This window comes from Ciconia boyciana, chromosome 15 (genome assembly GCF_034638445.1).
Source record: "Ciconia boyciana chromosome 15, ASM3463844v1, whole genome shotgun sequence".
Lineage (NCBI taxonomy): Eukaryota > Metazoa > Chordata > Aves > Ciconiiformes > Ciconiidae > Ciconia > Ciconia boyciana.
Window position 1 is genome coordinate 13,414,038 of NC_132948.1, and position 15,987 is coordinate 13,430,024.

General features: G+C 46.2%; 1 protein-coding gene across 5 annotated transcripts in view; it reads left to right on the forward strand.

Moving 5' to 3' along the window:
* Window positions 1-5,449: 5,449 nt before the first annotated feature.
* Window positions 5,450-15,987, forward strand: part of ULK1 (unc-51 like autophagy activating kinase 1) — an 82,858-nt gene continuing 72,320 nt past the window's right edge. For all 5 annotated transcript variants that reach the window (XM_072879943.1, XM_072879946.1, XM_072879945.1 and 2 more), the window contains exons 1-4: window positions 5,450-5,881; window positions 6,085-6,234; window positions 7,081-7,173; window positions 7,263-7,304. In XM_072879943.1, the coding sequence (XP_072736044.1) occupies window positions 6,145-6,234; window positions 7,081-7,173; window positions 7,263-7,304 (225 nt within the window). In that variant the 5' untranslated portion in view covers window positions 5,450-5,881; window positions 6,085-6,144. The remainder of the gene's footprint in view (window positions 5,882-6,084; window positions 6,235-7,080; window positions 7,174-7,262; window positions 7,305-15,987) is intronic.

Genomic DNA, 15,987 nt, shown 5'->3' on the forward strand with positions numbered 1-15,987 from the left:
GGTAATAAAACATCTCAGACCTGGCTTGCCAGGATAATTGAGTGGCTAGTTAAATCTCTCAACAGTATTAATCAATAAAGGGGCCCACAGCGTAAATAAATCCAGAATGTAGTATGACAGGGCTATGGAAGTGCATGGAAAGCAATTCTTCCTCTCCTGTGCATGAGGCTAGGTGCCATACTGCTCCAGCAACTAGTATTTGAATAACCTCAATGCTCTGATAGTTCAAACATCCAGTCTTTCCAGCTCTGTTATCCCACGTTTACATGTCACCTAAATGTCTTTGATTCAGCTGTGCGTGTGACGGAGGGAGCAGTTGGCTGTGAAAGGCAGGGAGCAGTTTGTAAACTCTGTCACTTAACTGAGTGTCTCCAGTTTCACTGATCAAGAGCTGATGTCGTGAGCAGGGGATCGCTCCCTTTCTAAGATAAAAGCTTTTAACCAGAGTTGGAGTGCTGTTTCTGCAGATCCCCAGTGAGGTACGAACAAATACTCTTGACATAACTTACACCACTGCTGTAAATTTACAGATGTTTTCAGTGCTCCAAATTAATCTACTCGTTCAACCTCTCCAGGAATGCCACACAACACGGCTGTGTTCAAAATGCACTTATCCTGCTGTGACTTTGGTGCAATTCTACTTTAGTCTGTGTCTCACCCTTACTGTAACTGAGCCAGAACCTAACCTACTAACACACATCTGAAATGGGTACCATTAAAATATGTCATTTTAATTTTCTATTAAATTCAGCCTGCAGCTTGCCTTCTATTCCATTAAAGCTAGGCTAATACTTACTTTTACCATTTACAGATATCTGTGGACATTCCACATATTTCTTCTGCTAAAGTGATTTTCAGCCAAGCACTGCGTATTCAGTTCCTTCACTCCTTCCTGATGAATCTGGCAAAAATTCCAGCATTCAGGTTAGTGTTGGCTCTGCCCAGATACTGGCGATTATGCTCAGCTATTAGGATGTTTGTGGAAAGCGGATGTGTAACTGTCTTAACATGTCTGAATTTGAATCAGGTTTTCAAACCGCATGAATACAATGTCTGCTTTTCATCCAGATGTACTCTGAAACTAAGCCATACCCGATCATTCCTCTTGTGCTACTCTGTCCATCTTTTTTGGCTATGACGTACCTAGAATAAGTTTCAAGCACCCGTTTCTGTGAAGGAAATAAATTACCCAGCAGCAGCACTACCTACGACTGTACTACAGATCATGTTAAAGCTCATCTTCAGGCTTAAGCTTTCATTTCACACAAAGAGGAGATGTGTGGCCAATTAACAGGCTCAGTCCGTGTGCAGTAACTTGTTCAGTCACATCGTGCTCATGTGCCCAAGCCTCATAGTTCGGCATTTCCCTTCGTCCAGAAACACTGATTTGTTTTCCTGGCCCTTAGTGCCTCTGTCTATGAGGCAATTGTTGCAATAAAATGATGACACAAGAGTGCTTTGGAAATTCCCTCTGTGTCGAGCAGAACTTTGATTTCAAAACAGAGATATACGGTGAGGGAAAGGACTTGGTCTTTGCGATTGTATCCGGCCAAGGATTCCCCCATGCCTTCCAGATGCAGTGGTTCAACTCCGTGGGTGGCCACCGTGAGGCTTCTGGTCTCTCATGGGACAGTGTGGGGAACACTGGGACGGAGTCGCTGAACTAGGAAAGCAAACATATTAGGATCTTGGGAAAGATAGCTGTCTGGCCCACAGAGGATGCTTGTGGTAGCCAAAACTGCCTAGAACAGCAACAAGAAATGTCACGCATCTGGCACAGGTTCTTTGGGATGTGTGAATGCAGGTCTTTGCTATAGAGGAGCAAATGTAAAATGTCACTTGTCCTAGAAGGCATAGTCAAATGGACACACCTTGCTCTTTGGGTATATCAGGGTGGGACTGAAGTCTCATGTAAGGTTCACAGAAGCTCTGGTACCTACAGCAAAGTACACATAGCGGCAAGCAGCTGAGTATGCACCAGCCCTCTGTAGCATCCACCCAGCTTCCAGGTTAGGCTTTGCAGTCCAAAATGAAGTCTATGTTGCTCCAGGTTACTGGTAAAAGAGTTAGAACTAGTGTAGTTGTACCTACATGAGCTTCCGTCACACCTTGAGCTACTGGTTAGGTACGTACATAATTTATTCCATAGGCTAGACTATGATGAGAACAATTTAGCCCGAGATGGAAATCTTTATTCTGTCTTTATTCTAAATCTTTATTCTGAGTTTGCTTGTTCTTGCATAATTCGCCCATACTTCTGTAGCTTTAACCAATTCCACAGCACAGAGGTGGTGTCAGAGATAATTACATCGTACCTCTGCAGCCCAGAGGTAAGGACGGCACTCGGATTCCAGTAGGTAGAAACAGCCATATTTATGACTACTGATTAAAACATGGTATTGGAAAAGATTATCATCTGAGTCATCAGGATATCAGGTGTCTGTTGCTCTCCTTCACGTGTGAATTAGAAAAAAGAATGAAGTTGCATTAAATTAAAAAAAAAAATTCAAGGAAATATTCAAGGTTTTCCCACAGTTGGGTGTATGCTTATATCTTTCTCCACCCATCGTAAATCACAGCAGTAGATCTTCCTCCACCCAGGTTTTGCATTAGTAAATTGAACTATATATACTCTCTTCCCTCAAAGATTAATGCCTCCATCTGAGGAAGTAGTTGAGTACATGCTGGTGGTAGTACTTTCACCATTAGCAAATGGGAGACTGTGGGAAGAGAACAGAATTTGCATGTGTTGGATGTTGGCCTAAACATACTCTAACTGAATTCTGGACATCAGGGAAGAATTGATAGAGCATAAGTATTTAATCAGCAAACCACAGAAAAAAAACTTGAGGAATCCTACTCTTAATTAAAAAGCTTTTCAGCTGCCTTTGTTCCAAAACGAACAAGTGTTTTGCTAATACCATGTGTCTGCAGAGTGCACTCCAAATATCTCAAAACTGTATTTGCTGTCAAGTGGTATTACATTTATTAGTTGTCCTTGGGTAAGTTTTTAAATCTCTGGAGCAGTTTGAAACCTTTTCACTAGCTTATTTTTGGAAGACGCATTTGAGAGACATTTAACTGCTACAAATGGTAAACTGTCAGTTCAAAGCAAGTGTCGTGCCTCATGTGTGTGCACAGCATCCAGTACAACTTGGTCCTGATCCTTGTAGAGAGCTCCGAGTACCTTCACAATTCTTATGCTACTTTGAAGTTCCACTTATTCACTAGAAAGCTACCAGTGAGTCTGCTTAAAAACAAACCCAGTTTGCTTAGAATAAAACCAAAATGTCAACAGAGAGGAGGCTGACTTTACCGCCCTGCTCTGTATGTAGCTGCATTCAGAAAGCTACCTTAGAACCCACGTTTAATCAAAACCAATTTAAGTTAAACAATTTTTTCACAACCATCAGCACGTGAAGGAACAAATAAGCACAGGCAGTACAGAACAAAGAACATTCATCACTGTGATATTTTGGCCGCTGGTTGAACAGCATTCGTACCAACTTCCTCCTTCGCCCTGCACTGGGACTGCGTGTCTGCTGTGCTGGGGAAGTAAAGGCAGAAACACCTGCGGTCACTAGAGATTTTACCGCAGTTCTTGCAAGAGTACACTGGCCAGTCACGGTGCCCTAGCTATTTTCCCGTGAAGGGGGATACAAGGTTTTGCCTGCCTAGAAATCATTTAAGAAGTTTCAAAACATTTTCTTCACTTCCTGCCTTAAACTTCTGCAACTGTTACGTTCTGCATTAGAGACAGCGGCTTTTAACAACTGGTAAAATAAATTCCCGTGTCTGTCATTTGCCAAGTAGCTTGATTTTTTTTGGAAGTTTGGTGATGTTTGCCATTTTTACCGGTTTCTGTGTTAATTTCTGAATTAACGTCTTGTGATCATTGACAAAAGCCTGAAATTGTAAATCTTCTGGACAGCACAGGCCTAGAAGTGAGAAAGAAAACAAGTAGCTCAGTATATTTGTATTTTTTTAAAAAGTAATTTTTTAGTTAATTTGTGCTGAAATCACAAATGTACTCTAGTCTTGTTTTGGTTTAGAGGCTACTTCAACAAACCTTGGTATCAAATTCCCATTGAAGAATACCCTTATCACTTTTACAGTTCTCACTAAGCACTAAATAACTGCTGGAATTTGAGATGCAAATTACCACCGGTCAGGCACTGAGACTTTTATATCGGCGTTTGGTATGCGCTGTCATTTTTCTACCAAAATTTTAAGCACAGGATGGTACCTGAACACGAGTTATCTAGCGACCAAGGGCAACAGACCACAGGTCAGACGTTGTATCCGTCAGCCACTGCTTTGGTGTAGAAAACAAGGCCTGATGCTGTGAGGTGCTGCCTGTTCCTAATTTCCACTGAAACCAGCGATAAGTGCAGACGCTCAGCGTCACGATACTGAGCACCCTTTGCATCGCGTATCTCCAGAGCCGCCGGCATCGTAAGGGCAGCGCGTGTTTGGAATTGCAGTGCGGATACAGGTCGACATGGGGGTCGATACTGCGCAATTGTGTAAAAAGCAAACTTCAGGCTGGAACGTGTGAGCAGGGGTGCTGCCCGTGAGGCGTGTTATTTTCTCTGCAGCTGGAATACGATGTTCCGCTTTGGACATTTTGATAAGGATGCAGACGAAATGGAGTGAGTGCGCAAGTGGGCTAGATACCACCACGGCTGGCGGGAGCGGGTTTGGGCAGCCTGGAGCCAGGGGATGGGTCAAACGTGTGAGAGGTTCCTGCAATGGAGGGAAGGACCTGTGGGCCTGCACCCACAGGCCGAAGCTTGTGGGTTACTGCACAGCAAGAGACCGAGGATGGCCACACTGAGTACCAGCCTCAGGCTGGGCAACGTTTCTCATCGCAACAATGATTTCATGTTGAGCTCCGCAGTAGGGTGTCTAGAAAGGTTTCTCAGAGGAGAGCTCGATGGAGGCACCCTCCATCACCCCTCAGCGCGTGCTGGAGGCCTGCTTCGCTCCCCTCAGATGAAGGGGATGGAGCAGGGGATGGAGCAGCAGTGGGCTGCCAGCACACAGGCGTGTGGAGATGGGCCATCCTGTGGGAGAAGGGGTGTTGCAGGTGGTGTGACCGGGGCCCACCTGTGCCCCTCAGGTCCCACCTGGGCCCTGTCACGGATCCTGTGGTGAATTTTTAGAAATTCACCCAAACAGACCCATTTATTTAGTTGTCAGAAACATTCCTCAAAGGGTCGGAGCGGGGGGGGGGTAGCAGGAACCGGCAGGAGCCCTCCCGTTCCCAGCGGCCGGCGGTGCGGGGAGGCAGCAGGGACCGTGCCGCGCCGCTGACTCAGGCCGGGCGCGGGCGGCGCCTTTAAATGTGTCGGGCTCGGCCCCCTCCGCCTCAGGTGCCCGCCGCTGCCTCCCTGCCTGCCTCCTCCACTGCCGCGCACTGCGCTTGCGCCGCGGCCGGCACTCTCCTCGCCTCTTGTGTCGTCTCCTCTCGTCCGCGCCGCGCTCCGCAGAGCTTTGTCTGGGCCTGACCGGGCGGCGAAGCGCGGGCGGGCGGCGGGACCCTCGGGGTGACCCCGGCCCAGCCCCGGCCCGCTGTGTACAAACAGTCGGGGGGCGCAGGCGGCCCTTAAGGTGGACCGCTCCCGTAAGGTGGACTGGGCGTTTAAGGTGGATCGCGCTTAAGGTGGACTCTCCGCGAAGCCGCGCCTGCGAGGCGGGGACGGCTGGGGCTCGGCATGGGGAGCCCCGCCTGAAGCGGCTGCCGGAGGAGCCGCGCCGGTCTGTCGTGAGGAAGAGATGGGGAAGGCCCGCTGCTGAGGAGCCAACTTCTCCCCGGCCTCTAACAATGACCAGCTCCCGGCCGTTCTGCAGGAAGAGGCAGCCCATGGACGAGGGCGAGGTGGGGGAGAGCAGCCCGGCGCTGAGCTGCCGGGGGGCTGACAGGAGAGAGGCTTCCCCTCGCCAGCGGGTCTCCGGCTGCTGACTGCTTTTCGGGGGGAGGTGGGGGGGGTGCCCCGTTGTGTTTGGACTGGGAGAGGTTTAATTTTCTTTAAAGGGAGCTCCTTCGTCACCGCCATCCTCCTCCTCCTCGTCCCTTTGCAGCTCTGAAGCCGTCCCGGCCGCAGTCTCCCCGCCGGCTCCGGGACCCCCCGGCGCAGCGCCATGGAGACGGTGGGAAAGTTTGAGTTCAGCAGGAAGGACCTGATCGGGCACGGAGCCTTCGCCGTCGTCTTCAAAGGCAGGCACAAAGAGGTGAATAATCTCTTATTTTTCTTTTTTTTCCCTGCTTTTTTTTATTATTTATTTTTTTGGTCTGGGCCGAGCTGGGCACCGCGTCCCGGTCGCCCCGTCCCTGCTGGGCTGCGGCGGCTATTCTTAGCCTGGGCATCAGCCCCGGGCTCTGGGGCAGCTCTGGTGGTGGTAGACATATTTATTATTATTTATTATCGTTATTCTGGAGTTTATTTGGGAGGCAGGCGTGCCCCCCAGCAGGACCCGGGCAGGTGGCTTCACCTTGCGGCTGGCCAGAGCAGGGCTGGAGGCCGGCAGCCCGTTGCAGAGGTGTCCGCAGAGATGTCCTGCTCGCCAAAACTGGCCCTTACCTTGAGATCAAGCAAACAAAAATCCCTACACACCGTCTACGAAGTGTGTGGAGGGCTCTTGCTTGGGGTTTTTTTGTGTGTCTGTGAAGTTTTGTCTTTCTCCACTTAATTTTTCCAAGAGGAGGGGAAATCGCTCAGTGGTAAATAAAAGGAAACCAATCCGGCAGTGGATTTTCCATCATTAGGGCTTGGGATAAGCCATGGCTCCCACAGTGCCTTTATTTCTAGTGATTAAATAAGAGGATAATCATTGTATAAAGTAGTAACAAAACCCCAAACCTTGGGCTTTTCTCCTTGGGCTGAGGAGCATAATTTGGGAAAGGGCAAGTCTGAACAAGTGAGGGATAGGCATTAGGATATAAAGTGAGAGGCCTTTACCAGTGCTGCAAGACACTTCTTTCAGTAGTATTTGTAATCTGTTAAGAGGCTGCTTATTCTAATGTAAATTAATGGTAAAATTTACATTTATTACTGAATTACATATGCACTCTTTCAGAAACCTGAGCTGGAAGTAGCTGTGAAATGCATTAACAAGAAGAACCTTGCAAAATCTCAAACTCTGCTGGGCAAGGAAATAAAAATACTTAAGGTAAAAGTAGACTGACCTGTTTTCTTCAGTCTTTGTTCTGTGTGTCCTTTGTTGCTCCTAGCTTATGGTCTTTGTTTTACTTTTTCTAGGAATTGAAACATGAAAACATCGTTGCCTTGTATGACTTCCAGGTAAATACATTCAATTATGGCCAAGCATTCTGGATTTGGGAGATGTTGAATGGAGTTTGTGGAATTTAAGTTTTTAACAGATGTTTGTAATCAAACATGTATTCTCGGGGGGGGGGAGGGGGGGAAGTCTTCTGATAAGTTAGGAAAAGATAAACAAACACAGCTGAGCAGATCATGTATTGATTGTTGTCTGGACCACAGAACTCTTGTGCAGGTGGGAGTTGAGGTGGGAGTTCCTGCTCCCAGGATGTTATGCAGTGTGGGGTGAATATGTCTGTGTTGGAAGCTCATAAGTTCTCAAAATGTTAGAAATAAAATTACAGTAGTTGTTCTTGGCATGCCTACCTTTTATTTTCTTTCTCTGGTCTGGATATGCTCCCTAAGAAAATTTCTTTTTCTGAAGCAATGTAAAAATAGTGTGAGCATGACTTTGTAGCATATGATTGTCTTCGGTTCCAGAGGATTTTCATTTGCATTTTTCTGTTGTCCTTGTGGCAATCACTAAGTGTTAAAAATTGCAGCAGTCATTTTTAGATTATTGTGGTTTCCCGCAGTTGCTTTTTCCTTCAAAGTCAGCTCTGAAGATCTAATCTAAGGGGCTAAAACAGATCTGCTCTGAAACCCAAGTTATCCAATGACTTTTTTTTTTCCCCTTGAATTTTTAGTTAAAAAAAATCTTGCTGGGTCATGGGGCAAGTTTTCTCTGACATTTGTGATGCTTTTAAAAAAAAAAAATGCTGCAGGATCTGAAAGCCTAAAATGGAACCCTTCTGTTTCTGGATGGAGGGGCTGGCGTGCGATGTGTCGGTACAGCCTCTGCCACCCTAAGGTCTGATGTTTGCGAGTGACGGCTGCCTGACCGCTGGCTCCGCCGGACCCCCTGGGTGGCCCTGGGGTGGCTTATCTGGAGCTGCCTGCCCTGTCCCTGATATCACGTGTCCTGCAGGCCACCGTGTTTGTTGACATTCCTCCTTCTCCCGTGGATTGGTTCCGGTGGCCTTCACGTCACCCCAAACACGAGTCCCAGCCGGTTGGTACAGCCTATTTGCAATGCCTTCTGGGTGCTGTAGTCTGCCCGCGTCACCGTGGCCCCCCCAGGGCTGTGTCACCCGCCGTGTCCCCCTCTGTTGGGGTAGGGGCTTATGGCGAGGTGCCACAGGGGGCCAGGTCCTTGGAAAGTGTTTAATGCCTGGTGTTGGTTTGGCGAGAGGTGGATGTGGGGGATTTCAGGCTGCTCTGGGGGGGAGGCAAGGCTGCTGGGAACGGGATTCCTTCTTGGAAATATCCTTTGGGTAAGAGGCCAGCTGTGTGTTGCTCCTGAACTACCCTTTAGAGCTGGTGTTGCAGAGCAGTGACCACCTTTGGTCTGATACGTGCTGCAGAGTAGCTCAGAGAGCTGGGAAAGTTTCCTCTGGGCACAGGCCGCTTGGGGCATTAGATCTCGTGGTTTTTTTGCTCTCCTCTGTACCTTCTAAGTTTACTTAATAACTTTTCAGTTGAGGGAGTGAGTGGCTGCTCCTGCATTTCCTCTATAGTTTGCATTTGTATGCTGCTGGATTTGTTTATTGCAGATCTTTCAAAACCTTTGTTCATGTTCTGTTCCTCGCCCTGCTTCAAATAACCGCTGGGTAGGAAGCAGCTCAAAGACATTTGCTGCAAAAGGAGTGATGTCAGCACTGTTACAACTGCAGCAATGCATTTTTCTCCATGTGTGATGGCAAGTGAGCTTTAATTCAATTTTGTGTATAGCAGTGTAGCCTGGTGAGATACTAGCAAGAAGCTGTGTAAGATACCACAAAACAGGACTTTGAGGGTGGTTCTGGGCTCAAGGCATGCCCAGGTATATGTTTAGTTACCAGCTTTGTTGGAGGCTCCTTGTATGACCTGGGTAATTCGATTTCTTGGACAAAATGAGATGACTTAGGTGGCATTGGATGTTATACAGTGCTACCAGGGTGTGGAGTCTCTTCTGGTGTAAGGTGATCGGTCATCAGACACAGTCTGATGTGGTCCACCCACCTAGGTTGTGTGTGTAATGTGTCTGAGTGTTTGGCCTTGCTCTGTGTCTGCTTAGGAGTTGTATGAGAGTAAATTGTCTGCAGAGGTAAAAGTGCAGTTCTGTGGAACGCTGACTTCTGCCCACCTTTCCTTTACTTTGTGGAAAAGACTGCTTGTTTACTTACCTTGTTCCTCTGATACAAGATTGGTTGCTTCTTTCATAGCTGCATATATATTTACCCTCGAATACGTCATAGTTGCAGTTAATTGAGCCCTTACTTTTAGGCTTTCTAAAACTGAAGAGGGTTAATCTTGTATTACAACATCATAGAGCAAAAAGAAAAAAAATATTTCCCTTGGCTCTTAATGTTGCCCTGTAGCTTTGTCTATCGTTGCATTTTGTGTCGTCCCTTCCTCTGCACCTCCTGTCAACAGTGACTTTAACTTTTACTCGTGTGTTCCTTACACACAAGGAAATGGTTGCCAAAACCACAGTGGGTGTAAGCAAATGATTATACCCAATGATGCTTGTATTTGCATTTTCCTGGTTAAAAGCTAATGCTAACCAGGCCTCACACAAACCAAGATTTTTTGATGCCAGATTTGCCCTAGACAGACACTTTCAGTGCTGATATTTAATACTGACAGCAGCTCTCACCCTGGCACACTTATTTTGTCCTTAAAATCCAGGAAAATTGCTGTGTTCCTTCTAGTTTCATAGATCTTTGTGATACTGGTTCATAAATAATGACAAAATAAGAAGCTTCCTAGGAATAAATGATACTGGTGAATGTTTAATGCATAAAAGTGCAGTGTCTGGACTTTTATAGATCCCCTCACTGGAGTCCTAAGAACAGCATCATTACATGAGAATGGCTCACAAAATGAAATATGCATATTCCCATTATTATGTGCTCATGTATTAGTGAGAGGTGCTGTGAATAGTCTAGGAGCCTAATGTGAGAACCCCGCCTCAAAAAGAGCATAAATCACATTGTATTGCATTTCTAAAAGTGCTGTCTGTTTAGTGTCTGCATGGAGTAGTGGTGCGGATCTTTCCTAGGCACAGGAGATGTTTGGCATAAAATAAGAACCGCATTCCTCCGTATGCAGCGTGCGTTAGTTGCTACTGAACGATCCCTGCCTGGCTCCTCAGCTGGATTGCAGAGGGGCTGGAGCTGGGGTCTCCAGACTGCAGCAGTTGAGGGGAGTACAGCAGTCTAGAGACACATCTGGAGACCAGAAATCTTTTTACTCTTTTTAAAGACCGCCAAATGAGCTCTTGTTCCTTAAGGTGGAAATTAGTGACAACAAGGATACAAATAATGGTTTCTACCACATGAGGACTTGATCTGGAAATGAGGTTTCTTAGAAAACGGATTTCCAAAACTCTGAGGATCAACTCAGCTCTTCACGTATGTTGACACTGAAAGCTTAGCAGCATGTGGTCTGGTGAATGGGACTTGCTTTGGTTTCTTTTGTGACTTAGGACATTGAACCTAAATCTGTGATCAGAGACCACTTGATTAGCTAAGGGGATTCAATGGTAGGAAGGTAACTCTTGAACTTGGCAGATCCTGGGAGCACAGTGCACTAGACAGCTTCTTCCAGCACTAATAAGAAGTAGGTTCTTAAATGTAATGAAGATCTTTAGGCCAATGGGAGGTCCTGGGTATGTTTTCTTCCATGTGCTGTGCAGCTGCCCCAGAAAGGCCAATTGAATACGTGTCAACTGAAGATCTCGCATGTGGCTGTGTTGGTGCTAGGGCAGAAAATCTGCTATTCCTGGACATAAATCATGCTTTGGATATTAGAAAGCATTTTCCTGCATGAAATAAGAAGATGGATTATTTTACTGGCACGTTTTCCCTAGTTGTGTACTGTGATCTGAGCTTGCTTCTTAAAGCAGCCTAGCTACGACTGTGCTTGTGTGGGTATTGGATGGTTTGGTTTTCTTTTTTTCCCCTCTAATTTTTGCATGGGTGGGATGGACTGGTTGTAGAAACATAGCTGTTCAGCAGCACAGTGCCCTGCATGACCTTAGTTTCTGGTTTAGCCTAGGTTACCTGAGGGTCTGCTTTCCATAATTTTGTTTCAGGTTGGCTTATTGTACTCACCAGCTCGGGATGAGCTGAGGGTAATGCTTAACTCACTCATGCAGTACAGACTCACCAAAAATATTTCTGCTGCGGTGACTGTATCACCTGGAGCTCCTGGAGACAAAGAACACGGAGTCCTTGCAGTGCAGTTTTTCTTGTGCACATGGATTAAGGCATGGGTGGCAGAACAAACACTTCTCAGCTTAATGATCAGTCACCCTGGGCTGGTCTTGAGAGCCAAGTAATAACATGCTTGTTCTGTTGTTGCTGTATAGAAGGTCCTTGTGATCAATAGGATTAGGGCTGTTGGGCTGTGATGTTCTGTTGTGCTGTCGGCACCGTCGCCCTCTTCCAATACGGAGCCTTTAGCTGCTAGTCCACATCTTGTGTACGTGACTCCTGCTGTTCCCTGGGACCTCTGGAGCTCTGTGTATGGCAGTGTCCTTTGGTGTGCCCTCCAGCACCGCGCGCTTCTGCTGCAGCGCTTTGCTGATGAGTGTGATGTCGGATGAATCAGTGTTGCTGCAGTGTCACCTCCTTGCCTCGCCACCTCTTGTGCCACCTAATGCAGGATCTTCTGTTCCTCAGGCACTGCTGTTCAGGTGCCCTGTCTCGGGAGATGGGGCTCCACTGTGACACTTGGAATGACTAAGGAGGCACTCTCTGTCTGGGAGATCACACTCCTGAGGTCAGGCTGCCTGCCTGATGAAATCCTGTTTTAATTCCATCCCTGAGTGAAGCTGGCAAATTTCCTGGTGAGCGGGTGTAAAGTGCAGGCTTCTCTGAACTGCCAAGCAATCCCCTTTCTGTTTGTGCTGCAGACAAGACTGGGGTGGCTGCTATCCTGCTCCATCAGCATCCTCACATCTGTTGAAGGGAATCACTCTGTTACTGAAGATTGGATCTGGCTTAATTTAGAGCTAGAAGGGGAAAAGGATGGAAAATCCAACCACCCTCTGCCAGTAGCTTTGTAGCATGAGGCTGGAGAGTTTAGTGGATCAAAATGGCTATGTTTATGGAGAGTAGAGATTTTTATAGTCTTGAACTTCTGTTTTATGTTGGCTTCACTAGCTGGGTACCTCACTGTGCAGGTCACAGAAACATCTGGCAAATGTTGACCACTAAATATAGAGCTGAGAGGAGTCATGGGCTTTTTTTAGAGGGAGTGGTCTTGTTGCATTTCTGAAATCATGATCACTGTTTTATTCATCCTGTGTGTAAAGCACATACCTGTGTTCTTCTCACATGATTAAGATGTCATGGAAGAGCTGGCGACGTGGAAGTTAATAGCCTCTAAAGCTCCTGTGGAAGGTAGCATTACTCAAACTATAATGACAGATTCAGGAATGTTTCCCAGGAGTAATCGGAAACTGGTAGGCTGTTGTGTTCACAGTTTGACAGCAAAGCTCTGGTAACGGCTGAGGTGCAGTTCGTGCTGCTCTTCATGAAGCTCCATCAGTGTTTCCATTATGAAAATTTCCACTGTTTAAATCCTTGTGATGATTGAATGTGTTTGGTTGGAGTGGGCAAAGCAAGGCAGTGGAGATTTGGAAGATGGATGGCAAGAAGTGCCTCCTAATCAGTGGCTGGGTGGGATTGAATTCAGATGGAGAACCACTGTTTGAATTTCTTTCAAATATTTATAGGTCCAAACCAAAGCCCAATTAAAAAATTTAATTTTGTGGCCAGACTGGACTTGACCCTGAACTGTGAAACTGCAATAAAACTGTATGTTTCAAAAGCTCATCTTAGTGCTCAAGGCTGTGTAGAGAATTGAGCATACAGTTTGCTTTCATGTGTCTTCCTTTTTCCTCTCCCTTTCCTTCACCCCGTTCCTTCCCACCTGTTGATACTGGCTGAAAAGCTTTTGCACAACAGGCAGACCAGCAAACAGTTGGTGTTGGTGGTAGGAATCTGAGCTGGATGGCTGTGGCTTGCTTTGGGGAAGCTCCGGTCCTCTGAAGTGGACATCTCTTCCATGAGGCAGACTGCCTTCATCACATGGCATGCAGTGAGATACACTGGGAAATGAGAAGTTAAGCACAGGGGTGGTCAGTATAGGTGGTGTTCTTTGATCTGCAATGTCAAGGAGAGGAAGGTTTTGGTTTTGTTTTGTTTTCAAACTAAGTATGTACTTTTTTGCTTGTTTTTTGTTGTTTGGGGGGGCAGTTGGTTTTTGTTTTTGTTTTTTTTTTTCCTGTTACTCATGTTCTTGTAGCAATAGTAAATGGCAAACTTGATGGAAAATGAATACAGGTGATGTGGTCTTCCAAGGCAGTGTTTCTCAGGTACAGGCCTAAACACACTTTGCTTAAGAGAAGCCATCTTGATTGTCTCCAGATGTTATGGTTCCTCTCTGAGAAATTTAATAAGTGTCCACAGCAGAATCAAGGGAAGAGCCCTGCCAACAGATAGCTTCAGAGCCTCTTTTGTGCTTAGTGTATAGCAAGAGGTGCTTTAACTGTGTGATATCTCCTGCTTTATGATGTGCAGGCCTTAAATACCACCATGAACACAGAGATGCTCTCAGTCTGCAAAGTGGGGATCTCAAAGCTGCATTTGTTTAATAAGCAAGGTTGTTTCAAGGGGGGCTGATAAAAATGAATCAAATTCTGCATCACTGGTTGCTTAGGGCAATAATGTTCTGTCTGGCTGCAGAAGCACCTGGCTTGTCTCCTAGCATCAGAGTAACAGGAGGAATTAGGTCAGCTGAGCTGGCATACTAGAGATCAACGAGACAGTGTGGTTCCAGTGGGGGGAATGAAAGATGCAGAATTTTAAGTCATTAGAGATCCTATTTAGCAAAGTGTCTTACATCTCCAGGAAGGGAAAGCCTCCCAGCTGGCTCGGTATGTGCTGATGGCCTGGAGCACAAGAGCTGCTGGCGTGATGGGAAACCCCATGAATCGCAGCGGAGGGTGAGGTGGTGTCAGGCAGGGCTGAGATGCAGCTCCGCCGGGCTGCTGGATGGGTTTGGAGCACATAGGTTGCATGTTTCCTATGTGTGTGTGCTGCTTCATTGCACTGTGCATACAACTGAGCAGTTGGGCAACTTTCTCTTTGCGGGATTTTTCATTTGTGTTTGACTGATGCTTTTTTCTTCTACTTGGCAATTGTAGTCAGCCTGTTAAATGTGTTAAAACATATTCAGTTCTATTTGTTTCTTAAATACTGTGGATTCAAGCCCATGTTACTCTGGCTTCTGGTAATTGGGTATTTCTCCCCCTCCCCCCTTAATTTAAGACCATTTTTATTTGAAAACCCATGCTTTTTTCTTTAAACTCCTTGTTATAATACCTTTGTGCTGTGACAATGTGTGTTTGTTTTCTTAAATCTGGTAAATGAAGTATGAAATAAGTGGATGTAAAAGAGAGGACTTGCAAAGGCCAGCCAGTCATGCAGCTGCCATAGAAAACCCCATGGGGGTTGGGCCTCTAATTTCCAGAGTTGCATAAAAAAAATCTCCTGCAGGATATCAGATGGTGTTTGGGATATGCCATTAAAAAACCAAGCCGTTCCCAACTTTCTTAGTAGAGCTACATTAATTGGTTCTAAAATCAAACTTCCACATTGAGTGGCTTTGCTTGTACTTGAACATATCTCAGTAAGTGAATATGTCTCTGATTGTGTGATTAAAACTGAAATGTTCAGTCTTGTAGCCTGCCTTACTGTCTGCCTCGACCCACAGCACTCCCCCCACTACTCCAGTGCTTTGGGTAGGCTCATAAAATGCAACCTTATGGTGTGCAAGGCTTTCATTCCAGTACATGTGACTGAGCTTAAGGTAATGGGGAATTCAACCTTAAATGTTCATTTTATAATATGGTTGTGATACAGAAAGGAGACAAGGAATAAATACAGAAAAGTAAATTGGATCTTCAAGATTTTTATCATTGTTTTTAGAATTCTGAAGTCTCCTCTCATGACAGCATTAACATAATGCATTACCATTTGCAAAAAGGAACTTGCTTTTGTTTAAAGGAGGTTCTAGGTCTCATTCTGCCTGTTGGCAAAGGGGTAACTACTTCTTTCCACTCCACGTCAGAAAGTCCAAACTTTTCAGGATTCTGCTGCTTTTTTCCTCTGCAGTCTCTTCTCCTTGCTGGGCTGCTGCAGCTGCTGCATACAGATGTGACCTGCGCTGTATGCTCTCAGGCAGTAATGCCTCCCTAAGAGCTGGCCAGCTGGGGACACAAACTGGTGTAGGTGGTGCAGCATTACCCCCAGACAAACATGATTGCTCTAAGAACTGATTGCTTTTCAGTGTCCCAGCAGCATGAGTCTTCAGTTTGCTCTGATGCATGGTTTTGGTCTTGCCTTGAAGCTCTGTGACCTGTGAAACCGGCCACTTTGTCTCTATACTCTTATTATGACATTAATCCTATATTTTGGTTTCTGTGGTTAGACTTAGATGCAGCTCTCAGCTTTGACTTGCTGTAGCGTGTTGCTCTGCAGAGGCCCAGTCTGCCTCCGAAGGAGAGTCATGTTTTCCTGTTTGAGCTCTCTGGGAGCGCTGTAGCAATCAGTCATCCAGCAAGTGCGTTGAATCTCAGGGCTTTGATCAAGACCTGCAGTGAACTTGTGTG